The sequence below is a fragment of the Salvia splendens genome, chromosome 10, assembly GCF_004379255.2.
Source record: "Salvia splendens isolate huo1 chromosome 10, SspV2, whole genome shotgun sequence".
Classification (NCBI taxonomy): Eukaryota; Viridiplantae; Streptophyta; class Magnoliopsida; order Lamiales; family Lamiaceae; genus Salvia; species Salvia splendens.
Genome location: NC_056041.1, coordinates 4002991 through 4027995, shown reverse-complemented (window position 1 = coordinate 4027995; position 25005 = coordinate 4002991). Strand labels below are relative to the sequence as shown.

Below are 25005 nucleotides of genomic sequence, written 5' to 3'. Positions count from 1 at the left end.
AAAACCGAAATCATGATGATTTCACTAAGCACCACCCTCACGCACATGTGCCAAATTTAACACCCCCTTTTCTCATCAAATCCTAGCTATTAATAAGGTAGGAGTATTAATTAATTACAAAGCATAATCACACTGTATCTCATCTCCTAATATAATACTATTACTTCATGCACCAAAACAAGCAGCACACAATTCCTTTTTCTTCCTTTCTTTCTTCCTATTGGCAGATTTTCTTGCGACAGCCATTAAAAAACGCCAACAAACAAGGTTCCTATTCTTTTATCCAAAAATACAAATGTGCCTTAGCTTTATGTATACATATATTTTATTTTTGAGCTTTCTTTATTAGCAGTCGAGACAAAGTGGGTATATGGAGGCTGGATACCATGTCTATATTCATTTTGTATCTATGTGAAAAACACACAACCTCCACCAAAGAAATCCATAACATAGCTTTATGCATATGATATATTGCTTTGTCCTTTTCAAGAATTTAATGAATTCCCATACATTGTAATAAAAAAATAAACCTAACAAATAATCTGCTTTAACGAACTTCTCCCATTATAAATTTATAATATTGCCAAAAAGAATTTTCGTTAGAAATGACCCTTTGTCATCATCAAGGATCAAGAAAACCTTCCAAATCTTCCTTTACATAAACCCCCTTCTCCTCATTCAACAAGCTCCACCTCTCTAACCTTCACCAATGGCAACCACCACAGCCGCCGCCTCCGCCACCTCCCAATATCAACAAGACCGTGCCAGAGAAATGTGGCGGCGCTGCCTCGCCTCCGCCTTCCGCATGGCGCTGGCGTGCACCATAGTGGGCGTGGCCACCCTCTACGGCCCGGGATTCATAACCCGCCACGTGGCCTTCCCGGCTTTCTCCTACGTCACCGTCATCCTCATCGTCACCGACGCCACATTGGGCGACACCCTTCGCGGCTGCTGGCTGGCCCTCTATGCAACCGCGCTGGGTGTCTTCCCGGGCATCCTGAGCTTGTGGCTCATCGGCCCGGGAAGGCTCACTGCCGCCACCACCTCCGCGGTGGTGGCGGTCAGCGCCTTCGTCGTGGCGCTGCTCGAGGGCACGCACCTCGTTGCCAAGCGGATAGCACTCGGCCAGATTGTGCTCGTGTACGTCGTCGCCTTCATCAACGGCGGACGCACCAAGCCCGTCATGCACCCGCTCCACCTCGCCGCCAGCACCGCCCTCGGCGTGGCGGCCTGCGTTTTGGCCCTTCTGCTTCCATTTCCTAGCTTGGCCTATTGGCAGGTAACCATGCATGAAATTTGCATGCATGCTTTTGAATCATTCAAATTATCGAAAAAATCATGAATTTTGAATTTTTGGATGTCATTGTCACTGAATTATACGATGTCGTCTATACAGAAAGTAACGCCGTAGAGTTGAAAAACATTAACAATAGCACAATTGAATTTTTTTACTAAAAGTTGGCGGACAGACTAGAATTTAACCGAACTTTATGGTTTTTTTGTTGAATGTCACAGGTGACAGAAAATTGCAAACTGTATATCGACAATGCTTCCGAGAGATTGAAGCTATTCGTAAAGGCGTTTTCAGCGGAAGACAAGTCATCACCCAAGATTTTGATCTGTCAAGCCAAATCTCTTAACAAGGCAGCAAATAAATTTCTCCATTGCATTAAATCCAAACAAGTACATATTTATTAACACTAAAAATTACTGATATTATTATGATTATGAATAAGAATAGTATGCTTATAAATGATTATTAATGTGAGCAGGAAAGCATGCAATGGGAGAGAGAACCAATCAAGTTTCTAAAATCATACAAGAAAAATCCAGCACAGCCATTGCAAGGCCTGGAGACAATCCTGAGAGGAATGGAAAACGCTCTCGAAAACTGCTCCGAATTCCCAGTCTCATTCATGAAAGACGCACAACTCAAACACGATTTATCTTGGGCCGAAGACCAAATCCTGAACAAAGTGAAGAACATGGCCTTACAAAACTCAATCCTCCCACAATCTGAAGATAGCGAAAAACAACACAAGTTCCTCCAAACACTTCAGCCAACTTCACTAAACCTCAAGGATTTGCCCTCTCTGTTCTTCCTCTTCTGCCTCAAACTCCTCCACTCCAAACCATCCCTGAATCCGAATCCCTCTGATCAGAAACAACAGGCACAACAGAAGGAAATAATCCTGCTCAAGCTATGGAGCAAAGGGAGACTAATGCCTGCTTTAAGATGCTCTCTGTCATTAGGATTCGCTGTGTTTTTCGGGCTGATATACAGCAAGGAAAACGGATTCTGGTCTGGGCTTCCAGTCGCGATAAGCCTTGCCTCATCGAGGGAAGCCACGTTCAAAGTCGCGAACATCAAAGCTCAGGGGACGGTTCTTGGAACAGTATATGGAGTGATCGGATGCTTCGTCTTCGAAAGCTATGTTAAAATAAGGTTCGTGTCGCTGCTGCCGTGGTTTATCTTCAGCTGCTTCCTGAGGCAGAGCAGGATGTACGGCCAGGCCGGGGGAGTCTCTGCTGTCATCGGCGCGTTGTTGATTCTAGGGAGGAAAAACTTCGGAACTCCTACCGAGTTCGGCATTGCTAGGATAACCGAGACGTTTATTGGGCTGTCGTGTTCGATAATGGTGGATATTCTGCTGCAGCCCACCAGGGCTTCTGCCCTGGCGAAGGTGCAGCTGGCAGCAAGCCTGCGCTCGCTGCATGAGGCTGTGGAGGCCGTCAGCGTTGAATATTCTTCGAGCAGGTTGGTATTCGAGGAGAGGATGAGGAAGCTGAGGATTGATGTGATTGAGCTAGGGAAGTTCATTGAGGAAGCTGAGGTGGAGCCTAACTTCTGGTTCTTGCCTTTTCATGGTGCTTGCTATGTGAAGATGAAGGCGTCTCTGTTGAAAATGGTTGATTTCTTGCATTTTGGGAGCCATGCTGTAAGGTTTTTGGAGCAAGAATGTAGAGAATTGGATAGTAAGATGTGGAGAGAAGGTGTAGGGAAGGTGGAGTCTGATTTGAAGGTGTTTAAGGATGCTGTGTGCTGTGGGGTGAAGAGTTTTGAGGAGGTTATTTTGGTAAAATCGGTTGCGGGACTGGAAGGGAAGGGCTGCGTTGATCTGGAGATGGGGAAGTCGGGCGGGGGGAAGTGGTTGGGAAGGGATGAGGACGTGATGAGGAAGAGCGCGGCGTCGTTTATGCTAGAGATGGAGGGAGGTGATGGTGTGGAGGAAGGGAAGAAGAATGGGGTTGTGTTGAGTTTGGGGGCATTGGTTTATTGCATGGATGGGGTGTTGAGAGAGAGCAAAGAGATTGAGAAAGGAGTGAAGGAGGTTTTGCAGTGGGAGAATCCCTCAAGTCAAGTGGATGTGCATAACATTGTGTGCAAATTGCGTGCTTTAAAGAAAGGTGTAAACTAATACTACATCATGCTTAACAAAGAATGCTAATTCATCACATTTTCAAATAATACTATACATCATACTTAATAGTACTGATTAATGCAGACTCTTTCTTAAGGTAAATTGGTGTGGTTGCATTGAGCTAATTGAATATTTTAGCTTCCAAAATAATGAAAAAGGTGAACTCTGTTTCTACTCTTCCTAAACATGTGAGCGAAAAATACCAAATTTGGGTGTGTATCCTTCTTTATAACCAACTGCTACCGTTGAAAAATAAAAACAAAACCTCATGTATAAACAATTTAATTGTGACCCTACTAAGTCCTAGCAATGTAATTCATATATAGCATTCCATTAATATTTAGTTTGAATTTGAAAAACAGAAAGGAAAAGCGAAAAACAAAAGCTACTGATTACGGATGAGTATTATACAGATTTATCAATAATTTAAGATATTTTCTTTCATAAAGTCAATGATTTTATGATTTAATTTACCCGCCAAACAATTACTACCATGTTATGTTGATTAATTATCTTAAAATTAAAATTTTAGACAAGTTTCAGTTATAACAACACCTCTAATGATTTCGTGATTACAAACGCATCCATTTTGGCCTGATAATTTAATGAATATATTAACATGGAGTGTAACCATAACGTCATGTATACCATCATTGACCACAGTACTAATGGATATGATGATTATAAAAAAATTGAGAATTGCCGTACAAAATTGCTAGAAAAAAATAGAGCGTCTAAAATTGTAGTAGTAAAAATTTGCAACGAAGGTCAAAGGTGGTGTTTAATTACGTAACAAGTGGAGTACTTGGCTTTGCTACAGGTGCAATTATCACTTCACATAAAGTTAGTGGGAAACTGTTCCGAAATCAAATATACTAGTGTTATTATAATTACTATCATTAATTAACATATCTGATTGCATAGAAAACAAATCGTTACGTACACTCAACTAGTTGAGTTCCCAAATAAAATCACGGCACCGATACCAAAAGGACCTAACCAAGAAGGCAAATCAATAAAAGATGTAGCAAAATGTGATATCATATCTCCATGATGTGCCACTTCCACCTTCAAAATGCCATAAAAAAAAGGAGCCTTTTTGCTGTTTCATCTACTTCTCAACCACCATAAGCACTCGTGGGGTGCTCGGGAAGGCGGGCAAGCTGCATCGGTAGAGGAAGCCATTGATGAACCATCGAACATACAATACTAAGTCAACCCCACAGGCGGAGCAACTGTGATGTGTACTTGTGCTTCTGTAATTGCTCCTCGTGAGTTGTCTGTAAATTGTACCTCAGAGTAGTACCATGTAATTGAGATGCAGCAACCATTAGCTGAGGTAGGAAATTCTGAGACATGTTTCTCATTCAAAATGACATGAAACGAGTGGAACTGGATGTGATATATTAAAGAGGCAAGGCTACAAATGAAAAGATGATCAAGGCTTTGTACAGCTATTCTGCAAAAGAGATTGTGATCAATTATTGTAACTTTATACCCCAGATGCATTGCACTCGTCTAGCAATTTTAGCATATTATGCTCCGGGGCACTGATTGATGGCACTAGCGGAGGTTTTCTCAAGAGAGTATCAGATCCGGTTGAGGTTCGCTTCTGCATGGCCGGCGTATCACTCCTCCTTTGTGAAACAGAAGATACTCTCTCCTTCCATATTCTTCCGTCCTGATGATCAGGAAGAAACAATCTCAAGAGAAATACATTTGATCCAGTCCTAAAACTCGGAAATGAGTGAAATAAACACATAAATGCGGACTAGCTGTGGTTACAAATCATCTGACAACAAAGAGTGGCTATATTCTAAGAGCTCAGAATAACAAAAAGAAAGCGAAGAACCTGAAGGCCCCATAACCTCTACCCATGTGAGACATGCTTTTGTAACACTAAGCTTACAGCACTCCACAGTAACCAAAAGTTCTACATATCCTTATGATTAGTAAGAGTATAATGGAATTAAACAGCTCAGGCATAGAGAAAAAAGGAAATCATCGAATGAAACTTCAAGAACAAATTCCTATAGGGGAAATGAGATTCTATGATTTTTTTTTTGTCACGTCTATTGAAAGCTTACATTGAGAATTGATGGCTCGGGCAACGGGCACTGAACTGGTTGGTCATTGTCAAGAGGCTCTAAGGGGCGATCGATTGGCTTAAACTCGGTTGCGATTTCAATACCATGGGTGACAGAAGATATAGATGCAGCTGTTGCAATGGCACCCGTTGTTGCCTCTGAAGCTGAAGGCAACCCTTCCCTTGCATCCTGTATGTCAACAAAACGAATCACCATCTCAAGCACAAAAAAAAAGTTAAGAACGCAGTCCATGAATCATTACAAAAAACAACATGCAGTACTTGGTCTCTGGCAACAGCAATCACATTCGGAAAAACGATCATCAGAATCATCACTATCAGTTATCATCAGATCAACATATATGACAGAAGTACCGATCAATCAAGCAGTGCAGTTTGAGTAGATAAATACAGAATTGCGTTAAATCAAGTCCAAAAATCAGTGTTAGATCACGTTATGATACCTAAATGTTGAGAATTAGGGTGAAGAAGCTCAAGCAAATGTCTCCTCGGTTCAGTTTTAACTAAATTCATCAAGTAACAAAAGGCATAAAGGTATGAATGAATAACTGGAGATGAACACGAAATTGATCAGAAACTAATTAATGTAAAGCTATAGAGAGGGAGAGAGAGCTCACAATTGCACTTTGAGCGCGACGATGACCGTTCCTGGAGGAGAACCTTGAGAAGATTCCAACCATGTTTAAGCTCTAAGCACGAAGCAAATCGAAAGGGCTGCTTTCGGTGGGAAGATCTGATGATTTTTTTGGCTTTGCCTCAGAGAGAGAGAGAGTGATGGGTTTACTGTGGGAATGCGCTCTGTATCTGACTCTCTATTAAATATAGGTTTCCACGAACACCCTACACAATTTAATGATAAAAAAGCATATTTGTTCACGTCGAGTGGTGCTCGATTATTCAATTATTATTGTTTTATTTTATAATCCACTAAAGTACTAGTTCAATAATACAACTACGTAACAACAGACGAAACAAAAGTGACCAAAATTAATTCAACAGATTAGTATTACATGGCACCCTTCCATTCTTTAATCAAATTGTCTTATAGTCACCGGACAATAGTGATACTAGTGAAATTGTATAAATATAAGTCATCGTATTTAAACTATATACGCTAGAATTTGATGAGTGTCGGTGGGAAACGCTAGAATAAGTGATGCTCATTTGTTTCTGTTTTCTTATGTTTATGTTTGTCCATTGATTTTGTATAATGTGTTTTTATAACTATGTTAAAAAGGGAGATAAGAAGGAATCTCAGCAAAAGAGGGCATCTAGCAAGGAAAATGTTATTGCTAGTATTAATTATTAGAGCAAGCAAAGAATATAATGGAAATGAAATGAAAAACATTTGCAATGCATATATTGACTTTGAAGGATTGAAATGGCATGTGCAGAGTCTTTGCGTATGGAGACCGCTCTTATCATGTTTGATTACTACGTTTGAAAATGTAATGTTTGTTGGCACAGTTGACATTAATGGCATATTCAGGTGGGAAACATTTTGTCGCCTCTACATATTTTTATTTTGATTACATTTGTATATATGCTATTTTCCTTTTGTATGTGTTGTATTATACTAAAAACAGAATTTGAATATCCCAATCAATTTTGTTCATTTTTGTCTCACCGAATTTGAGGATCATTTTCTTATTAGTTTCACATGCCATCAGGTCCACTTGAACTACGTATAACACCTAAACAGCAATTAAATAAATCAGATATAGGAATTCATCAAATTCCAAATATTGAATATAGATATCTTAAATTGTTAAGAACTGCCAAATTATGATTCGTAGACAAATGAATTCTACATCGTTGCTAGGCAATATCAATATTTTCTTGGGTTAATTGTAATTTTAAACTTAAAGATATAATTTAATTAGCTTGAGTTTCCACTACCAAAAGTCAAAATAAGATGAAACCATCAAATATCTTTACACGAGTATGAGTTGTAGTTCTTTCTTTTTGTTGGAAGTTAGGGAACATTGGGGCTACATCAATTTATTATTAATCCAGATTATTATTATTATTATTATTATCTTGTAGGAGTATATGAACTACTATGACGTAGATAGATATTTTTGCCATAAAATAACAAAATCTATGCACAAAATCATTTCAAACACGATTTCTCTAAAGAAATCGACATCACATGCACCTTATGAATATAGAAGAATAATGCTCGTCAAGCACCACTCCACAATTTAAAACCTTTACTTTAAATTTAGTGTTGGATATTAAATCAACATTATAGTACAATTAATTTTAGTCACACATAGAAAGCCTATCCACAAAATATAGTTGTTCAATTACTTCACGAGTCTTGCACATGATGGATAATTTCACAGTACCATATAAAAGGAGCCCATGAATATCGATGCCGAAATTGGTCAGAGTTAAGCCCATGACCAATGCTACCTTATCCTATCAATTTACTATTATACAAATATGTGTGTGTACGAGTTTATAGTTCCTACTACTAAAAAGGATAAATTTTCATTATTAATATCAGTCGACAAAAAGTTAATCAAATATTTATATAGTTTTGTTAAGAGTTTTTGATTGGTGGAGTATATTATAGTTCGTCTAAAATGCAGTGCTACGAATAGGTGGATGTTACAAGTTTAATGGAATACTAAATTATTAAAGTAGGAATAAGATAAGAGAAGATGATAACATATTATGTTATTTGTATGCATTAGTAATGTGTTATAAAGACTAATGAATTTTAATTGCTTTTATATTTAATTCATACTTACAGTTTGTCCAAAATTTGATTTTATATATACGTAGGCATCCATTTTAATTCATGCTGTAACTTTGAAGAAATATATTGCACTCTTTAGATTTTGCTGTAGCTTTTATAAAGGGTAACAAAATATGTTAGTGGCAGAGTTGCCTAATTTCTATTTTTGGTGTTAACAAGTAAAATTAGATAGTACTAAATTAGCATAATACGGAGTATATGTTTAGTTCTTGGTCTGAATACGAAAAGTTATAGAGTAATTATTACTTTAGTATTGTTGAATTGCACAATCTACCGACTTGATTGTTTGGTAATTGACCGATCTATACTTAGTCCCACGGTCGTTATTTGCTATTTTTTGAGATTCACTAATTCTACACTTCTTCCCGATCGATTGACTACACATCACTCTTGCAAGTAGGGATGTCAATCGGGCCTGCCCACCGGGTTTCGAGCCAACCCTACTCGGGTTGCGGGTCAATCGGGTGCGGGCTAATCGGATTGAGATTTTTTCGGGTTATAAAAGTTCAACCCTAACCCTAAACGTTCGGGTTTCGGGCTGGCCCAACGGGTTAATCGGGTTGCTACCGATAAAATTAACATGCGATCAATCCAATAAATAATGAAGAAAATTAGTTATATTTATAAAATATAAATATTTAATTATGATAAATTTGAGATATATACTTAAAATCAAACACAAACATGATCAAATACTAATATTTGAGAGTTGAGTAAAATAAAACATAAATTTAAATATTTTAAAGCATGTTTTACAAATTTAAATATTTATTAATGAATTAGAAGTTTCTAATTTATTTATTTATTATTATATTAATAAAAATTTAATATATAATTTATATGTTTAATATAAAATTGAATGTTATTTTTTTAGTTATCTATATTATAAAAATAACCAATGAAATTGTCCAATTAGGAGTCAAACAAATAGAACAATAGAAATTTTATCGGGTTATCGGGTCTGGCCCTAACGGGTTGCGGGTTAATCGGGTTGTAATTTTATCGGGCTAGAAATTTTCAACCCTAACCTATAAATTTGACGGGTTATTCGGGTCAACCCACGGGTTACGGGCTGCATTGACATCCCTACTTGCAAGTATCGTGTTTGGTGAGAAAGCTAATACTAAGAGGCTTTTTTTTAATTTAAAAAGAAAATCAATAATACTTACTTAACTGTAATGATTTCTGGCCTATTAATTAGATGAAACACTAATTAAACTATGATTTGTATTGTTCTACGTAAGGAATAGCACACTACACAGATAGTCCTTTCAATCTAAAATGTTCATTTTTCATTTTAGTTTGCATCTGGATATATTTCTTTTTCACGTTTGGAAATGAAATTTGCTTTTAGTTCTCTTTATTAAAATATTTATTATTATTTCCTTTCAATGAGATAATAAATCAGCAGTAGAACTAGAATGAATGTATTCGGAATTTCAGCTAATTCCAAATATGCTTATTATTGGTATTTATCCTGCGTCGTAATTAAGCAGCAAAGCAAAAAGCACGTTCAGTACGTAGTGTCAGTCTTCTGAGGTTCTCTCATCTGTACTGTCTGCATAGTGATGAATCGACGAATTTTTGATGGTGATGAATGCAGGAAGATGCAGATCACGACACAGAGATTTTACGTGGTTCGATTTACTGAGGTAAATCTACGTCCACGGGAAGAAATGAGGGCAGAGTTGTATTGCTTGATCTGTTTTCTTACAGCTTACAATACAGACTTGCTATTTTGTATTTGGTCTCTAGAAAGCGAGAGAGTCTATTTTTTAACTTACCCTATCTATCTGATCTAGGTTCTATTTATACATTGAACCTAGATCGTGGCATGCAGCCATTTACTAGGTAGTGGATGTCGTGGAGATCGTGGCGATCTTGCATGGGTCCACTATCCTGCATGAGTTAATGACTACTTGACACCACTAAATAGATCGTGGGTGGTGGAGGTGGAAATCCTGCATGAGTCCACTATCTCCTAGTTCGGTCGAATACTGAGACCGAACTGCTGAATTATGGCCGAGCAGCTTTTGCCGATCTGAGAGTAGAGCTTGATGCCGACCTGAGAGCAGAGTTTGATTGGTTGGCTTTTACCGAGCTGTAGGCTGGGGCCGAACTCTTCGATTGTGCCGAACTGAACTCTTTAGTCATGCCGGACTGATACTCTTTAGTCATGCCGAACTGATACTCTTTCTTGGGCTTTAGGCTGATGGGCTTTACTGCTGTTGGGCTTGTTTAGTACGTACTCCATCACTACCCCCCCGGAAAGCGAAGTGAATTACTTCGGCATTCTGGATAAAGGTACGGTGTAAGTCGATGTTTGTCCTTGGTCTTATGAAGTGAACTCTTCTTTGACCGGACTCGTCTTTGGTCTGATGAAATAAACATCTTTGACCGGACTCGTCTTTGGTCTGATGAAATAAACATCTTTGACCGGACTAAGCTTGTGTCCTAATTTGGCGAGTTTTATCGCTCGGATCGGACTTTCCGTTGTCCTAATTTGGGGATCGGACTTTCCCTTGTCCTAATTCGGCGAGTTTTATTGCGTGGATCGGACTTTCCCTTGTCCTAATTCAGGCAAGTTTTATCGCGTGAATCGGACTTTTGTTGCAGTTCGTTTCAGACGAAGTGCTTGATTTTTAAGCCGAATTGTGGTCTTGTATCCTCTTTAGAAGCTTGGACTTCACAATCGTTGGCTTATTGCAGCTCGTTTCAGACGAACTGCTTGTTTAAGCTGAATTGTGGTCTTGTATCTTCTGTAGAAGCTTTGACTCACAATCGTTGGCTTGTTCCTCCTTCGTGAGAACCGGAGGTAGATGTCTCCCGAGGCCGTTTTTCAGACCTGCGAGCTGGACTAGTTTCCTCACGGTGATCACGAACGGTATTACGGGTGGTATGTGATCTGGTATGCATTTTTTTGGGGTGGAAAAAGGGTCAAAAATTCGCTTTATCACAAATTTGGTTCTCTGTTTCCCACAGACGGCGCCAGTGATGAATCGACGAATTTTTGATGGTGATGAATGCAGGAAGATGCAGATCACGACACAGAGATTTTACGTGGTTCGATTTACTGAGGTAAATCTACGTCCACGGGAAGAAATGAGGGCAGAGTTGTATTGCTTGATCTGTTTTCTTACAGCTTACAATACAGACTTGCTATTTTGTATTTGGTCTCTAGAAAGCGAGAGAGTCTATTTTTTAACTTACCCTATCTATCTGATCTAGGTTCTATTTATACATTGAACCTAGATCGTGGCATGCAGCCATTTACTAGGTAGTGGATGTCGTGGAGATCGTGGCGATCTTGCATGGGTCCACTATCCTGCATGAGTTAATGACTACTTGACACCACTAAATAGATCGTGGGTGGTGGAGGTGGAAATCCTGCATGAGTCCACTATCTCCTAGTTCGGTCGAATACTGAGACCGAACTGCTGAATTATGGCCGAGCAGCTTTTGCCGATCTGAGAGTAGAGCTTGATGCCGACCTGAGAGCAGAGTTTGATTGGTTGGCTTTTACCGAGCTGTAGGCTGGGGCCGAACTCTTCGATTGTGCCGAACTGAACTCTTTAGTCATGCCGGACTGATACTCTTTAGTCATGCCGAACTGATACTCTTTCTTGGGCTTTAGGCTGATGGGCTTTACTGCTGTTGGGCTTGTTTAGTACGTACTCCATCACTACCCCCCCGGAAAGCGAAGTGAATTACTTCGGCATTCTGGATAAAGGTACGGTGTAAGTCGATGTTTGTCCTTGGTCTTATGAAGTGAACTCTTCTTTGACCGGACTCGTCTTTGGTCTGATGAAATAAACATCTTTGACCGGACTCGTCTTTGGTCTGATGAAATAAACATCTTTGACCGGACTAAGCTTGTGTCCTAATTTGGCGAGTTTTATCGCTCGGATCGGACTTTCCGTTGTCCTAATTTGGGGATCGGACTTTCCCTTGTCCTAATTCGGCGAGTTTTATTGCGTGGATCGGACTTTCCCTTGTCCTAATTCAGGCAAGTTTTATCGCGTGAATCGGACTTTTGTTGCAGTTCGTTTCAGACGAAGTGCTTGATTTTTAAGCCGAATTGTGGTCTTGTATCCTCTTTAGAAGCTTGGACTTCACAATCGTTGGCTTATTGCAGCTCGTTTCAGACGAACTGCTTGTTTAAGCTGAATTGTGGTCTTGTATCTTCTGTAGAAGCTTTGACTCACAATCGTTGGCTTGTTCCTCCTTCGTGAGAACCGGAGGTAGATGTCTCCCGAGGCCGTTTTTCAGACCTGCGAGCTGGACTAGTTTCCTCACGGTGATCACGAACGGTATTACGGGTGGTATGTGATCTGGTATGCATTTTTTTGGGGTGGAAAAAGGGTCAAAAATTCGCTTTATCACAAATTTGGTTCTCTGTTTCCCACAGACGGCGCCAGTGATGAATCGACGAATTTTTGATGGTGATGAATGCAGGAAGATGCAGATCACGACACAGAGATTTTACGTGGTTCGATTTACTGAGGTAAATCTACGTCCACGGGAAGAAATGAGGGCAGAGTTGTATTGCTTGATCTGTTTTCTTACAGCTTACAATACAGACTTGCTATTTTGTATTTGGTCTCTAGAAAGCGAGAGAGTCTATTTTTTAACTTACCCTATCTATCTGATCTAGGTTCTATTTATACATTGAACCTAGATCGTGGCATGCAGCCATTTACTAGGTAGTGGATGTCGTGGAGATCGTGGCGATCTTGCATGGGTCCACTATCCTGCATGAGTTAATGACTACTTGACACCACTAAATAGATCGTGGGTGGTGGAGGTGGAAATCCTGCATGAGTCCACTATCTCCTAGTTCGGTCGAATACTGAGACCGAACTGCTGAATTATGGCCGAGCAGCTTTTGCCGATCTGAGAGTAGAGCTTGATGCCGACCTGAGAGCAGAGTTTGATTGGTTGGCTTTTACCGAGCTGTAGGCTGGGGCCGAACTCTTCGATTGTGCCGAACTGAACTCTTTAGTCATGCCGGACTGATACTCTTTAGTCATGCCGAACTGATACTCTTTCTTGGGCTTTAGGCTGATGGGCTTTACTGCTGTTGGGCTTGTTTAGTACGTACTCCATCACATAGCTTTACCCGCATTTTACTACTCTGTTACCGAATAGTTGGCGGCGATGAATCGAGGAAACGATCCCAATCCCTTTGACGAGGAAGAACCTGAAGTCAATCCATTTTCGGTAACCGCATTTTCAAATTATTCAGATCTGCCTAAATATAACATTACATTCGTGATTTTCGTGGTTAATTTCGTCAATGTTGCTGTTTCTGGTGTTTGTGGGAAGTTGTGATTCGCTTCAGATCCGAGACCTACGGCTATGTTCGTTCGGTTAAATTTGGGGCTGGGTTTCAATTTTGAAACGAATTGAGTGTATGGGTGCTATTTTGGGTGTTAGATCTCTCCTTGGCTTGGGAAATATGAATGCTGTTTTTTTATTATTATATCTATATAACCAATTGCAAATCAATTAGGGATTTATCCTTATTATTATAGCCAAAGACGTGTAACAAATTTATCCTTATTATTTTGCTTAATAGTAGTACTATGTAGTACAGTAATTGGAACGGCTAAAAGTTAGTGAATGTGTTTGTGTCTGTGCATTCTTGTATTTTTACTATAGTAGTAGTAGTAAAATGTTAGTGTAAGGTAGCATGTGATGTGGCACTGCATTTGAAGCTTCCGTTCACTTGTATGTCTGGAAACACCCTCGCCTACTAATGCATCTGAATTCTTAATACAACTCTTTGCATCTTGTTCGCCCCTCTGAATTTTCTAAAATTAAGTATGTTTAAAATGGCTGGAAACATCTTCGCCCCCTACCATATCTCAATACTTAATCACTTATCACTAGTAAAATTTTTAAACCTTTTTTCCTAAGATACAGAGGAAAAGACTAGACCATCATGGCAAAAAGCAGGTTTCTGTTGACTGCATTTATGATATTCTTATGATGTGAAATGGGAAGAATGATGTTGTAGTTCACTGGTATGACATATTTTCCATTTATTTAATTCCTATATATACATAAGCTTAATAATGTCTCACTTAAACTAAGCATACCATGAAATTATATGCCTCTCGTGGTTGATTTGAATTTTATTGATACTTATGAGAAACTGCTCCAGTTATCCATGTTGTTCTACCAAGTACCAACTAATATGCTGTTTATTTGTTCTCCAGAATGGTGGCAAGTCAAAGCCTCGCATTCCCAAAGTGGTTGCGAGTACACTCGGTTTTGGTCAGAAACATGATGCCACTGTAGATATACCATTAGAGACTACAAATGTAATCTTTTTTTAGAAGCCTACTTGTACCCATGTCCTCACTGTCATTTTAATTTTTTTTAATCATAACTCCGCTGCATAAAATTTCAGGATCCAAAGAAAAAGGAGAAAGAACTTTCCACATGGGAAGCAGATTTAAATAAAAGAGAGAGGGTGAGTTTAGTTAAGGACTTAAGGTTATATTACAGCAGGATGATTCCAAATGTTCAAAATCCATCTGATCTTTTCATTCCAAAATAAGGTGTTCATTTTAGCGTGCACAGTCTGGCTTTTAGGATTTTAACATGTGGTTGTATTCTATCTGCATTACATCTGATCTTATGCAATATTAAATTCTGACTATCCCACTCTTGATCCGTCTTTTGCAAAAAGAGAAATGAACTAAACTGACAATTCATGATGAGTACTCATTTAACTGATGTAGCCATGTACATAATTATGAATTATAAAGATTATAATTTTGTTCATAGTCTTTATTTCTTGTACTAGATGACTTATAATCTGCGAAAATCATTGGCTTGAGCTCTTTATTCTTGGTGTTTTTTGTGCTGTCATATTTTTGTGGCAAGCTAAAAATACGTATTGTCTTCTGTCCTGCAGGAAATTAAACGGAGAGAAGATGCTGTTTCAAGTGGTAATTTTATGAGACCAAGGCTAACAAGCTTGTTATTTTTTTTTGTTCTTTTGTTTCTGTTTCATTTAACAACACTTTCATTCAGCCAACATTCCTGTGGATGATAGAAACTGGCCTCCATTTTTTCCCATTATTCATCATGATATAGCCAATGAGATACCAGTTCATGCTCAGAAGTTACAGTATCTGGCTTTTGCAAGTTGGTTAGGTGGGTATGCTCTTCTTGTCAATTGCCATCAAATGACACATTCTATTAAAGTGTGGTATTGGTGCAACTTATAACCTTGCCCATAGTTTGGTAAAACTGCACAATCTGTTGCTTTTTAACTAGATTCTGACTTAGTGACTTGTGATTTTGATGTTTGAGCATTTGAAGTTTGTCCTGATGGAACTATCTTTCCCAAAGATGCAATACTGAATAGTTTGGTTTAATTTTTTGAAATAATTGAATTATAATGTTGTTTCAAATCGACCAAGTGCTTTTCTGTAACAAACTTGAGCTACGGGAATCAGTATGCCTTTGGCTTGTGTAGCTTGCTCACATTTAGTTTCATGTTTACTAAAATTAGATTAATCAGCTCAATGGTATTCCGTCACCTATATTGTTTGATTAAGACTCTGATTTTTTTTCTGGAGCAATTACCTTATCTTTGTACAATTTTGTTACAGGTATTGTACTTTGCCTTGTATTCAATGTCATTGCAGTCACCATTTGCTGGATAAAGGGTGGTGGTAAGTGTCTGATTGCGTGCTATAATTTTGGTGGTTGCCAATTTGAAGTTTATGGTCCAATTAAAAAAATGCCATTTACTGTCTGTAGGAGTCAAAATCTTTTTCCTTGCCATAATCTATGCCCTAATGGGATGCCCCTTCTCATATGTGCTGTGGTACAGGCCTTTATATCGTGCAATGAGGTACTTGAGATCTGCTTTTTATCTATCTCTCATTCTCTGCAGACTTATAACATGTTGGGATTAATTTTTCTTGTTATGCTTCTGGTTCTTATCCTCAGGACTGATAGTGCACTGAAGTTTGGGTGGTTTTTCATGTTCTATATGGTACGTTTGGATGTTTCAGCCTTGATATTATGTATATATGATGGTAGATTGTCCATATTGATAATCTCTGAATTCATTGCATTGCAGCTTCACATTGGGTTTTGCATTTTGGCTGCAATTGCACCTCCAATCGTCTTTCATGGACAATCATTAACGTGAGCAATTTCATTTTTCATTAAAATCTTTTCTCTGAAGCAGAGTTTAGTATAGCATGTTTGCAAACTTGTTATGCTTCAGTGTGGATAATGATATCACACAGCCTTGTATTATGACACATATTATTTGTTTTTATTCTCTCTCAGTGGCATACTTGCAGCTGTTGATGTCTTCTCTGACCATGTCATTGTTGGGGTGAGTTTTCCTTTGTTACTTAACCTGTGACATCTTACTGTTTTCTGAATTCCCATAGGTGTTATATTGAACCTTAGTGTACATGTGCTACTTTGACAACTTAGTTAATTTTGGACAGACTTAATTCCTGTTTATGATTGTCTCTGACATTAGTATGGTAGGATTTCTTTGGATATGTTGCATAAGCAAGTGAAGGAAAAAGTCTTGTACTTATTACCCTCCACTTTGCATGCATTTGCTTTAGGAATCAAATTTTCTTATACTTTGTGCTTTCCCAAACTAGTTTCTTATTGGTTGAAGATGAGGAAGGTTGAGATGTATGATGAAAAAAATCAATTCAATGTCGTATCCGCAATAAATTTTCTCGTGACCTGTTGAAAAGAATCTTATGTAACTGTATTTATGGGTCTGCCTCTCTTTTATTGTTTTGTTCCTAGCTTCTCTGCTTTCTTATTTCACTTAATGGCCATTGTGTATCTTTTCACGTTACACAGTCCAAATGATTTAATCATCCATTCTGTTGCAGATCTTTTACCTGATTGGATTTGCATTCTTTTGCTTGGAATCACTGCTGAGCTTATGGGTACTCCAGGTTAGACTCATGGATACATCTTACTTTGAGAACTCCAGCATATATAAAAATAGGTTCAGCAGCAAATATAGATGTTTCATGCGAATCTTACATTCTAGTGTGATTATTTTTCTACCACAAAGCCAGCTGTTAATAGGGAGGGGAACATATATTTTGGGTGCTTTTGGTTTGATTGATGATATAAGATAAGATTGATAGCTTAAAGCAGGATTGTACTACTTGTTGATCTCTCTCTACTCGCCCTTGCAGAAAGTATATACATATTTCAGGGGAAACAAATGATACATAGGAGGCATTTGAGACTGAGAGTGGTAGCCCTTTTTGGTTGTGCCCGCAAGTATATAGATTTATTTCCCATCGATGGACTTCCTCGTTGATTCGGCCACTTCTATAATATGTGGAAACATCTGTGTTATCTACTCATCAGACCTGCATCACTTCAATTTTTTATGTTCATTTGTAAGTGGATACTACAAAGTACTACTACTATATCTTAAGATCTTATTTCTTTTAGTATGGAGTAAGACAACTGTTTTAAGTTGATTTCATGTCCAGCATGGCTTTGGAGTTATCTATCGTGAAGTTGTATGATTGTATCATTAGTTGCATTATTCACTATTGAAATGTGTCATGTCTATAAATTTATTCCTTTTTAACTGCCTCAATATTTGTTCTCAATCGAATTTTTTTTTTGTTCTTTTTTGACATGAAGTAAAAAGGTCTTGTTCCGAGGTCCTACTTCGTTTTAGAGTTTCTACCAATGTCCAATGCCATCATTCTATATTCTTTATTACGGAGTAGAATTTTGTTGGTAGATTTCAGTTGAGCATTCCTTTCTCCCATGACATCTTCCTATACTCTTTCAATCACTTGTGAACATATCAATATTTGGAATGAGTTCTATATTAGTAGATCATTTTCACGGAATCAATTTGGACATCTATAACAAAACACTTCAACACGTGACTCTTGATTGAAATAACTCAATTTTTTGATAATTTGTTAGATGAGAAACATCTTTAAATTTCTAATAATCCATTTTTATTCTATAAAAGCAGTGTTGAAAGTTCAACATAAAATGTCCAAACATACTCTCCTCTCCATATCCTCACACCCCTAATCTCTTAGCAGCCAATCATCTCATTGCCACGTGGCACCCAAATATCCGAACTTCAAGATATCACCACCACCCTTCTCCATTCCTACATTTATCACAAATATTAAAAAAAAAACATAATTTCATTTATACATTTTGAAAGAAAATGTTCAGTAAGGTTGAATTGACAAAAACACCCTAAGAGAAACGACAATTGTCCCACTCCCACCTCAAAATCACCTCGAAACCAAGGGGTAGTCACAGAAACCCCTCTAAACAGTGACATATCACACCAAAAACAGCCTCCTATCCTAAAACACTTTCATCAGTTATACTCTAACCACACACCATCTTCTTCCTACATCTCTCATTTTTTTCTATCCTCACAAAAGAAAAAGAAAAATCCATATTTTTAATACACACACATAGTAAACCAATAGAGGGAGAGAGAAAAAGTGAGGAGAAGCAGCAATGGCAGTCTCCACAGTGTACACAGTCCAATCCCTCAACTTCTCCACACCATCAAAACCCTTCTCCCAAAAGCACATACTCTTCTTCACCACAACCAAGAAAGCCAACCTGACCAGAAGCTACAAACAGATATCATGCTCCGCCGAGGACAAGACGGTGGTGATCGGCCTTGCCGCCGACTCCGGCTGCGGCAAGTCCACCTTCATGCGGCGGCTGACCTCCGTGTTCGGAGGCGCGGCTGAGCCTCCCAGGGGCGGGAACCCGGACTCGAACACGCTGATAAGCGACACGACGACGGTGATATGCTTGGACGACTACCACTCACTGGACAGAACCGGAAGGAAGGAGAAGGGAGTGACCGCACTGGACCCGAAAGCTAATGACTTTGATCTCATGTACGAGCAGGTGAAGGCTTTGAAAGATGGAACCGCCGTTGATAAGCCTATTTACAACCACGTCAGTGGTCTGTTGGACCCGCCGGAGCTCATCAAGCCTCCCAAGATCCTTGTTATCGAAGGTCTACACCCAATGTAAGATTTCTTATTGTGTTTGCATGGTTGATTCTTGAGGAGAAGGATTTGGTGAAAACTGAATTAATATTTGGATGTTTTGTGTAGATGATCAAAGTGTGATTGATATATTATCCATAATTCTATGGTTGAGGGATTCAGATTTTTGTCTGATTGTGACCCATGCGTCAACTTAAGGGCCATGCAGTCCTTATCATTAAGGATTCCGTGAATACCTCCCTAATTAAATCTCATTATTTGCCTCTGCATAAGTTTTACTAATAAATAAATATGAAAGGAAAATGAATGGACAGTGAAATATAGTAGGAGTAATTCGTACTTATACTCTTTTAGTCTCTCGTTAAATATCTTATATTGCTATTTTAAGATGTTTATCGTTAAATATGTGATTCAATTTTAAGTAGTATTATTATTTTAGTAATTAAACTTTATATTTCAGTTATATTTTATTATATTAATATATAAACGTAATATCAATAATCCACTAACTTTTTTATTGACTGTCTTTTACATTTCTTAAAATTCGTGACAAGTAAAAGTGAGATATTTAATATAAATCCATCTCGGACGTATGAAATGTTAGTTTTATAATAAAATGTGAGGTGGACGAATTAGTGGAATGTGAAATTCATTTAATCTGAAGTCCATCTCGGACAAATAAAAACTAGTTTTATGAGTAGTAAAATGCGAGTCAAGTGAATTAGTGGGATATGAGGTTCATTTACCAAAAATAGGTACTCCGTATACAAGTATGAGTGAAATGAGATATTTAATGGTGAGATTTACTGTCTGAGAAAGAGTGAAGTTTTAAGTTTAAAGATGAATTATTTCTAAATTTAGTTTTATGTTAAATGTGAAGGTACGATGAACGTGTTAGAGACCTCTTGGACTTCAGTATTTATCTGGACATCAGCAACGAAGTCAAATTCGCATGGAAAATTCAGGTAAATTCCCTGTTCAAATAAGCAAGAGTTCATAATTTTTAATTGGAATCGACAAATAATATGCTTACAAGTAAAATCACTAAATGTGGTAGTTATTGAAAACTGAAAAGAGTAGGAAACATCTGATCATCAAACATTTTGAACAATGCAGAGGGACATGGCTGAAAGAGGGCACAGTCTTGAGAGCATCAAGGCCAGTATTGAAGCCCGAAAACCCGACTTTGATGCTTACATCGGTAACTACACTCTCCTTCCTCTGCATCTTCAAAAACTCACAACACAACACTTAGTGAACCGGTGATGAACTTGTTTTCAACAATGCAGATCCACAGAAGCAATACGCGGACGCTGTGATCGAAGTGTTGCCAACTCAGCTGATCCCGGATGACAACGAGGGCAAGGTTTTGAGAGTGAGACTGATCATGAAGGAAGGTGTCAAGTTCTTCAACCCTGTCTACCTCTTTGATGAAGGCTCCACCATTTCTTGGATACCATGTGGAAGGAAGCTCACTTGCTCCTACCCCGGCATCAAATTCTCCTACGGCCCCGACACTTACTACGGCCAAGAGGTAAGAATCATGTTTCATCTTCTACCATTTTATACAGGAGTGATAGGGGGCTTCAGCACCCCTTACCATTTTTTAATAAAAAAACTTATATTTCTGTTAAACCTTGCAGGTTTCTGTACTGGAAATGGATGGGCAGTTTGACAGACTAGATGAGCTGATCTATGTGGAGAGCCATTTGAGCAACCTTTCGACTAAGTTCTACGGAGAAGTGACTCAGCAGATGCTGAAGCATTCAGATTTCCCTGGGAGCAACAATGGAACAGGGCTGTTCCAGACCATCGTTGGGTTGAAGATCAGAGACCTCTACGAGCAGATTGTGGCGAGCAGGACGGCTGCTACCCTCGAAGCTGCCAAGGCATGATGAGTTGAGTGCTCTATCTATCTATGCTTAGAATTTTCCCACTGTTAGCGCGTTGGTGTTGGGGGGAATTGGTATTGTTCCTCGTCGAATGAGGTGTTGTTGTCTATTTTGTATTTATTTTATGAGTTGAAACTCTGTGGAGATTTGTAACATAGAGAAACGACTTGCACATATATCAAATGGAGGAATCTTATAATTATAAACACATTTCATACATAATTTGAGAATGCCATGCTCTTTACATATCAATCATAAAATAAGATTATTGAAAATGATGAATGTCTATCTACATACATATCTAAATCATGGAAAGTGAAGATAGAAAAAACTAAACAAGAAAACACTTTGATGACAGGGTTGAATGGCTAATGAATGAAAGATTTTGTTCATCCTGCTAAAAATTCAGCAAGACAGCACCAAATCAAAAGGTCGATTTTGACCAAACTCGACAAGTTACAAGAGAGTTTCAGCCGATTATTGCCAGCAAGCTCTGTCTGACAGCTGGGACGGAGCAGATCACAGATCCAAAAATGCCGGTTAGGGCATATGCAATTGCGCAAAATGGAAGAGCCTCGGGTTCCTTAGCTGATAATGCAGCCGTTCCCAGTCCGTGTGCACTGAAAAGCATAAACCCAAACGTTAGAGGATGAGGTGGAGAGAGAGTACTAACTTCTCATTATAGTTGCATGTATGTTGCCTACTACTATGAAGGTTTTGGAATACCTTGATGCAGTTGCTATTCCACGAGCAATAGGATCACGGAATCCAAGTTTGTCGAGTACTGTCTGTGCAAAATTTGCCCCAACTAGTCCAGTTACTACAACAACAGCTGCTGTAAGAGATGTATTGGCACCTGAAACGAAAAAAAGGAAGCAGTTGTCAGAATTCTAAATCACATTGGGATGTAAAAATGTACAATTAATTGAGTTTCTAACCTTCAAAGAAGGATACAATGCTGAGAGCAAGTGCCACAGTTATGCATCTGGGTAGAACTGATAGTGTCAATGATGGTTCCAAACCAATTAGACGCCCAATGAAAGCCGTTGAATACAATGAAAACAGTGTGGAGAGGATCACAGAGCTCAATATCTCTGCAGCATGCCTCTTCACCAGCTGCAGTGTGATCAGATTGAATTACAGTTTATGATATTGAATGCTAAAGCTGCTAATTCCTTCCGTATAAATGGCTAGACATTGGAAAACATGCATTTACCTTCCTTTGTTGGAACATGGAGAAGGCAAATGAGAGAATAACAGATCCAAGAAATCCCATCAAAATGTCACCAGCACCCGGATTCGATGAGACCTTTGTCAGATAGTATCCTGCAATATTCATTTTTTTTGCCCCTCATATACACGATATACTAATAGAGTAGTATTAAACAGCAATAAGCAAACAAAATAACCATCAATGGTCAATGGATCATAGGAATTCCAGCATAACATTTCATCATCATTTAGATTTATACCTAGAACAGGATCGAGTCCAGATTTTGATACGTATCCATAAGCATATGCAGCAAGATCTGCAGCTAAGGAACAGCAGATAATCGGATGGAAAACCTTCTTCACACCTGTTGGCAACCTGAAGCAAACATGACATTGAAAGATACAATTTGAGCAAAATCAAGAATGTGTTAGTTCTCTTTCTTACCCAGAACCAAAAATGTAGCCTAATACTGTGGAAGCCAAAAGGAACGGCAAGCACGTCCTGGCATTCGTTCCAAGTATAGTTGGATAAAGATATGCAGACACAAAAGATACTAGAAATACACCACTCCAAGCCAAAAGCTCAAGCGACGAAAAGGGGGAAGGCTTAGCCATAGGCTCAGCTGGTATCATTTCAGTGTTCACCAACTTCCTCACTGCTATAGCCGTGAAACCTGCTACCGAAAGCGATGCCAACCAGCCTCCGGCTGAACCAAATTTAGGGTAAGAAAAACACACATTACACCCACTAACACCAAACAAGACATGTCAATCTACAATCTTGGATGGAAATGGAAGTTACATTCCTATATATACCAATAATGTAGATGATTTTAAGGCCAGAAGCAGCCGGAATATCTTTGACGGCAAGGGGAAGGACCACCAAAGACGGCACATAGAACAACGGGAGCCACCGCTGGATAAAGAGCAGCGCCGGCTGGAAGAAGTTGACCAAGCCAATGGCCGCAGCAGGGACGGTGGAATCGAGAGCTATCAGAATTGTGAATATGCAAAACATTCCGAACAAAGCACTCGGGAATTTGATGGCGGCGGCAACAAACGCCTGCTTCAGTAGCTTGTCAACGGCCACAATGATTCCTAATGAACCCGCCAAATGCAGCAGATTCAGAGCCTGAAACAGAGAAAACGTATCGTAAATCGCATCCAATTCATTAATCAGAGCAAAATATAGGTCAAAAATCAAAATAGGGCATGATCGATCGACGCAGTTACCGTGCTTTGGAGAGTCGTCGCCGAGGTCAATCCGCCTTCCGATCCTGTAGATTTCACCACAGAAGTTCTCTTGGGATGCGATTTGTTTGGATCGGCTAGAGGGAAATTCGATTTAGTAATTAGGTTTGATCGCAATTTTTCCGAGAAAGTGGCGTTCCTGCAACTGGAAGCTACTAGTGACTTTGATGAGACTTTTGTGAATTTTTGGCATGGTGTGAAAAGAGAACGGTGGCGATTGGGGAGGAGAAGAGAGGGAGTGGAGAATGCGGAAATGGAGGAAGTTGCAGGCACGGTGGAAGGTGAAGTGTGGAGAGTGGCGTGGGAGTGGAAGAGGAAGAGAAGAGGTGACATTCTTCAATTTGTGTGGACAGTTTATTCCCGGGAATTTTTATCTTTTTAAATTAACAGTTTTGTTCGTTGCTTAGGTGGGACCGCCAACAGCTATAATATTATGAGGGAAAATTTTTTTAGGTACACGAACTTTGCCAAAGTATCATTTTAGGTTTGTGAACTTTGAAAATATCATTTTAAGTCCGTCAATTATAAGTTAATATCATTTGAGGTATTTTGAACTTTTTCTGGACGAAAATGCGTCTTCAAATGGCAATATGGACAATTCTTTCACACTCATCTTGCCCCAGAAGCCTATAGTCCAACAATTTTTAACGGCAAATTTTTTTAATTAAATTCAATTTGGATGGTAATTGATCTACATTCTGAAATTTATATAAATAATACTCTGAGTGACCATCCAAATTAATAACTATCTACTTCAAGACAAATAAACTAAATATAATTCACAAATCAACTACAGTATGTTCTTAAAATGCAGTTTAGATTGAAAAATTAAAATAAAGTATCAAGTTCCAATTCACTATCTCTATATAATTGGTCATCTAATAATTGAAAAATTAGCACATAGTACTATTTTTACGGTAAATTTTAATTATATTTAAATTCAATTTGGATGGTAATTGAATTAAATAGTAGTAAAAAAAATTGTTGGACTCTAGGTATTTGACGCAAGATGAATGGCGAAAGAATTGTGCAAATTGCCCTTTGAAGGCCTTAAGGGCATTTTCATCTGAAAAAAGTTCAAAATATCTCAAATGATATTTTTAAAGTTTACGAACCTAAAATGATACTATGACAAAATTTGTGGACCTAAAAAGATGTTTCCTCTAATATTATTCCCATTAAATATTTCATTTCACTTTTTATTATAGAATAACTAAATGGACGCAACAAATATACATGTCAAAATACAAATAAAGAGTACATAAGAGATGGTGTTTTTAGAACTCATTTATGATTGTTCTGGTTTTTAGACGAGGTA

At 38.5% G+C, this 25005-nt stretch overlaps 5 protein-coding genes across 5 annotated transcripts; 3 read left to right on the top strand and 2 right to left on the bottom strand.

The window, feature by feature from the left end:
* The first annotated feature begins 593 nt into the window (after positions 1 to 593).
* Positions 594 to 3524, top strand: LOC121750626. The gene is made up of 3 exons (XM_042145201.1): positions 594 to 1279; positions 1516 to 1683; positions 1773 to 3524. The coding sequence occupies exons 1-3, from the start codon at positions 710 to 712 to the stop codon at positions 3417 to 3419; spliced, it is 2385 nt and encodes a 794-aa protein (XP_042001135.1). The 5' UTR covers positions 594 to 709; the 3' UTR covers positions 3420 to 3524.
* A 754-nt stretch (positions 3525 to 4278) lies between these two features.
* LOC121750250 lies at positions 4279 to 6350 on the bottom strand. The gene is made up of 3 exons (XM_042144748.1): positions 6147 to 6350; positions 5510 to 5698; positions 4279 to 5103 (listed from the first exon to the last, which is right to left on the bottom strand). The coding sequence occupies exons 1-3, from the start codon at positions 6207 to 6209 to the stop codon at positions 4915 to 4917; spliced, it is 441 nt and encodes a 146-aa protein (XP_042000682.1). The 5' UTR covers positions 6210 to 6350; the 3' UTR covers positions 4279 to 4914.
* Positions 6351 to 13391: 7041 nt separating this feature from the next.
* LOC121752496 (secretory carrier-associated membrane protein 4-like) lies at positions 13392 to 17921 on the top strand. The gene is made up of 12 exons (XM_042147601.1): positions 13392 to 13516; positions 14518 to 14622; positions 14712 to 14774; positions 15222 to 15255; positions 15341 to 15463; positions 15925 to 15987; positions 16076 to 16169; positions 16268 to 16313; positions 16401 to 16468; positions 16616 to 16664; positions 17191 to 17256; positions 17506 to 17921. The coding sequence occupies exons 1-12, from the start codon at positions 13454 to 13456 to the stop codon at positions 17536 to 17538; spliced, it is 807 nt and encodes a 268-aa protein (XP_042003535.1). The 5' UTR covers positions 13392 to 13453; the 3' UTR covers positions 17539 to 17921.
* Positions 17922 to 18669: 748 nt separating this feature from the next.
* LOC121753024 (phosphoribulokinase, chloroplastic-like) lies at positions 18670 to 21430 on the top strand. Its single transcript, XM_042148157.1, has 5 exons — positions 18670 to 19353; positions 20213 to 20297; positions 20449 to 20533; positions 20622 to 20866; positions 20976 to 21430. Exons 1-5 carry the CDS (start codon positions 18824 to 18826, stop codon positions 21225 to 21227), a joined length of 1197 nt encoding a protein of 398 aa, XP_042004091.1. The 5' UTR covers positions 18670 to 18823; the 3' UTR covers positions 21228 to 21430.
* Positions 21431 to 21556: 126 nt separating this feature from the next.
* Positions 21557 to 24055, bottom strand: LOC121753023 (plastidal glycolate/glycerate translocator 1, chloroplastic-like). The gene is made up of 8 exons (XM_042148156.1): positions 23670 to 24055; positions 23253 to 23568; positions 22882 to 23143; positions 22697 to 22812; positions 22441 to 22550; positions 22163 to 22340; positions 21951 to 22080; positions 21557 to 21844 (listed from the first exon to the last, which is right to left on the bottom strand). The coding sequence occupies exons 1-8, from the start codon at positions 24018 to 24020 to the stop codon at positions 21694 to 21696; spliced, it is 1614 nt and encodes a 537-aa protein (XP_042004090.1). The 5' UTR covers positions 24021 to 24055; the 3' UTR covers positions 21557 to 21693.
* Between the last annotated feature and the right edge of the window lie 950 nt (positions 24056 to 25005).

Bases quoted from the DNA above. Each gene is read 5' to 3' on its own strand.
- LOC121753023 (XM_042148156.1), bottom strand. From the start codon at position 24,020: ATGTCACCTCTTCTCTTCCTCTTCCACTCCCACGCCACTCTCCACACT. The intron at 23,569-23,669 runs GTAACTGCGTCG...TCTCTGTTTCAG, and splicing joins CGACGACTCTCCAAAGCACG to GCTCTGAATCTGCTGCATTT. The intron at 22,551-22,696 runs GTATAAATCTAA...TGAATATTGCAG, and splicing joins TGGACTCGATCCTGTTCTAG to GATACTATCTGACAAAGGTC.
- LOC121750250 (XM_042144748.1), bottom strand. From the start codon at position 6,209: ATGGTTGGAATCTTCTCAAGGTTCTCCTCCAGGAACGGTCATCGTCGC. The intron at 5,699-6,146 runs GTGAGCTCTCTC...GTTGACATACAG, and splicing joins GTCGCGCTCAAAGTGCAATT to GATGCAAGGGAAGGGTTGCC. The intron at 5,104-5,509 runs GTAAGCTTTCAA...CCTGATCATCAG, and splicing joins CCGAGCCATCAATTCTCAAT to GACGGAAGAATATGGAAGGA.
- LOC121753024 (XM_042148157.1), top strand. From the start codon at position 18,824: ATGGCAGTCTCCACAGTGTACACAGTCCAATCCCTCAACTTCTCCACA. The intron at 20,298-20,448 runs GTAAATTCCCTG...TGAACAATGCAG, and splicing joins AATTCGCATGGAAAATTCAG to AGGGACATGGCTGAAAGAGG. The intron at 20,534-20,621 runs GTAACTACACTC...TCAACAATGCAG, and splicing joins CGACTTTGATGCTTACATCG to ATCCACAGAAGCAATACGCG.
- LOC121750626 (XM_042145201.1), top strand. From the start codon at position 710: ATGGCAACCACCACAGCCGCCGCCTCCGCCACCTCCCAATATCAACAA. The intron at 1,280-1,515 runs GTAACCATGCAT...TGAATGTCACAG, and splicing joins CTAGCTTGGCCTATTGGCAG to GTGACAGAAAATTGCAAACT. The intron at 1,684-1,772 runs GTACATATTTAT...TAATGTGAGCAG, and splicing joins ATTGCATTAAATCCAAACAA to GAAAGCATGCAATGGGAGAG.
- LOC121752496 (XM_042147601.1), top strand. From the start codon at position 13,454: ATGAATCGAGGAAACGATCCCAATCCCTTTGACGAGGAAGAACCTGAA. The intron at 15,256-15,340 runs GTAATTTTATGA...ACTTTCATTCAG, and splicing joins AGAAGATGCTGTTTCAAGTG to CCAACATTCCTGTGGATGAT. The intron at 16,469-16,615 runs GTGAGCAATTTC...ATTCTCTCTCAG, and splicing joins TTTCATGGACAATCATTAAC to TGGCATACTTGCAGCTGTTG.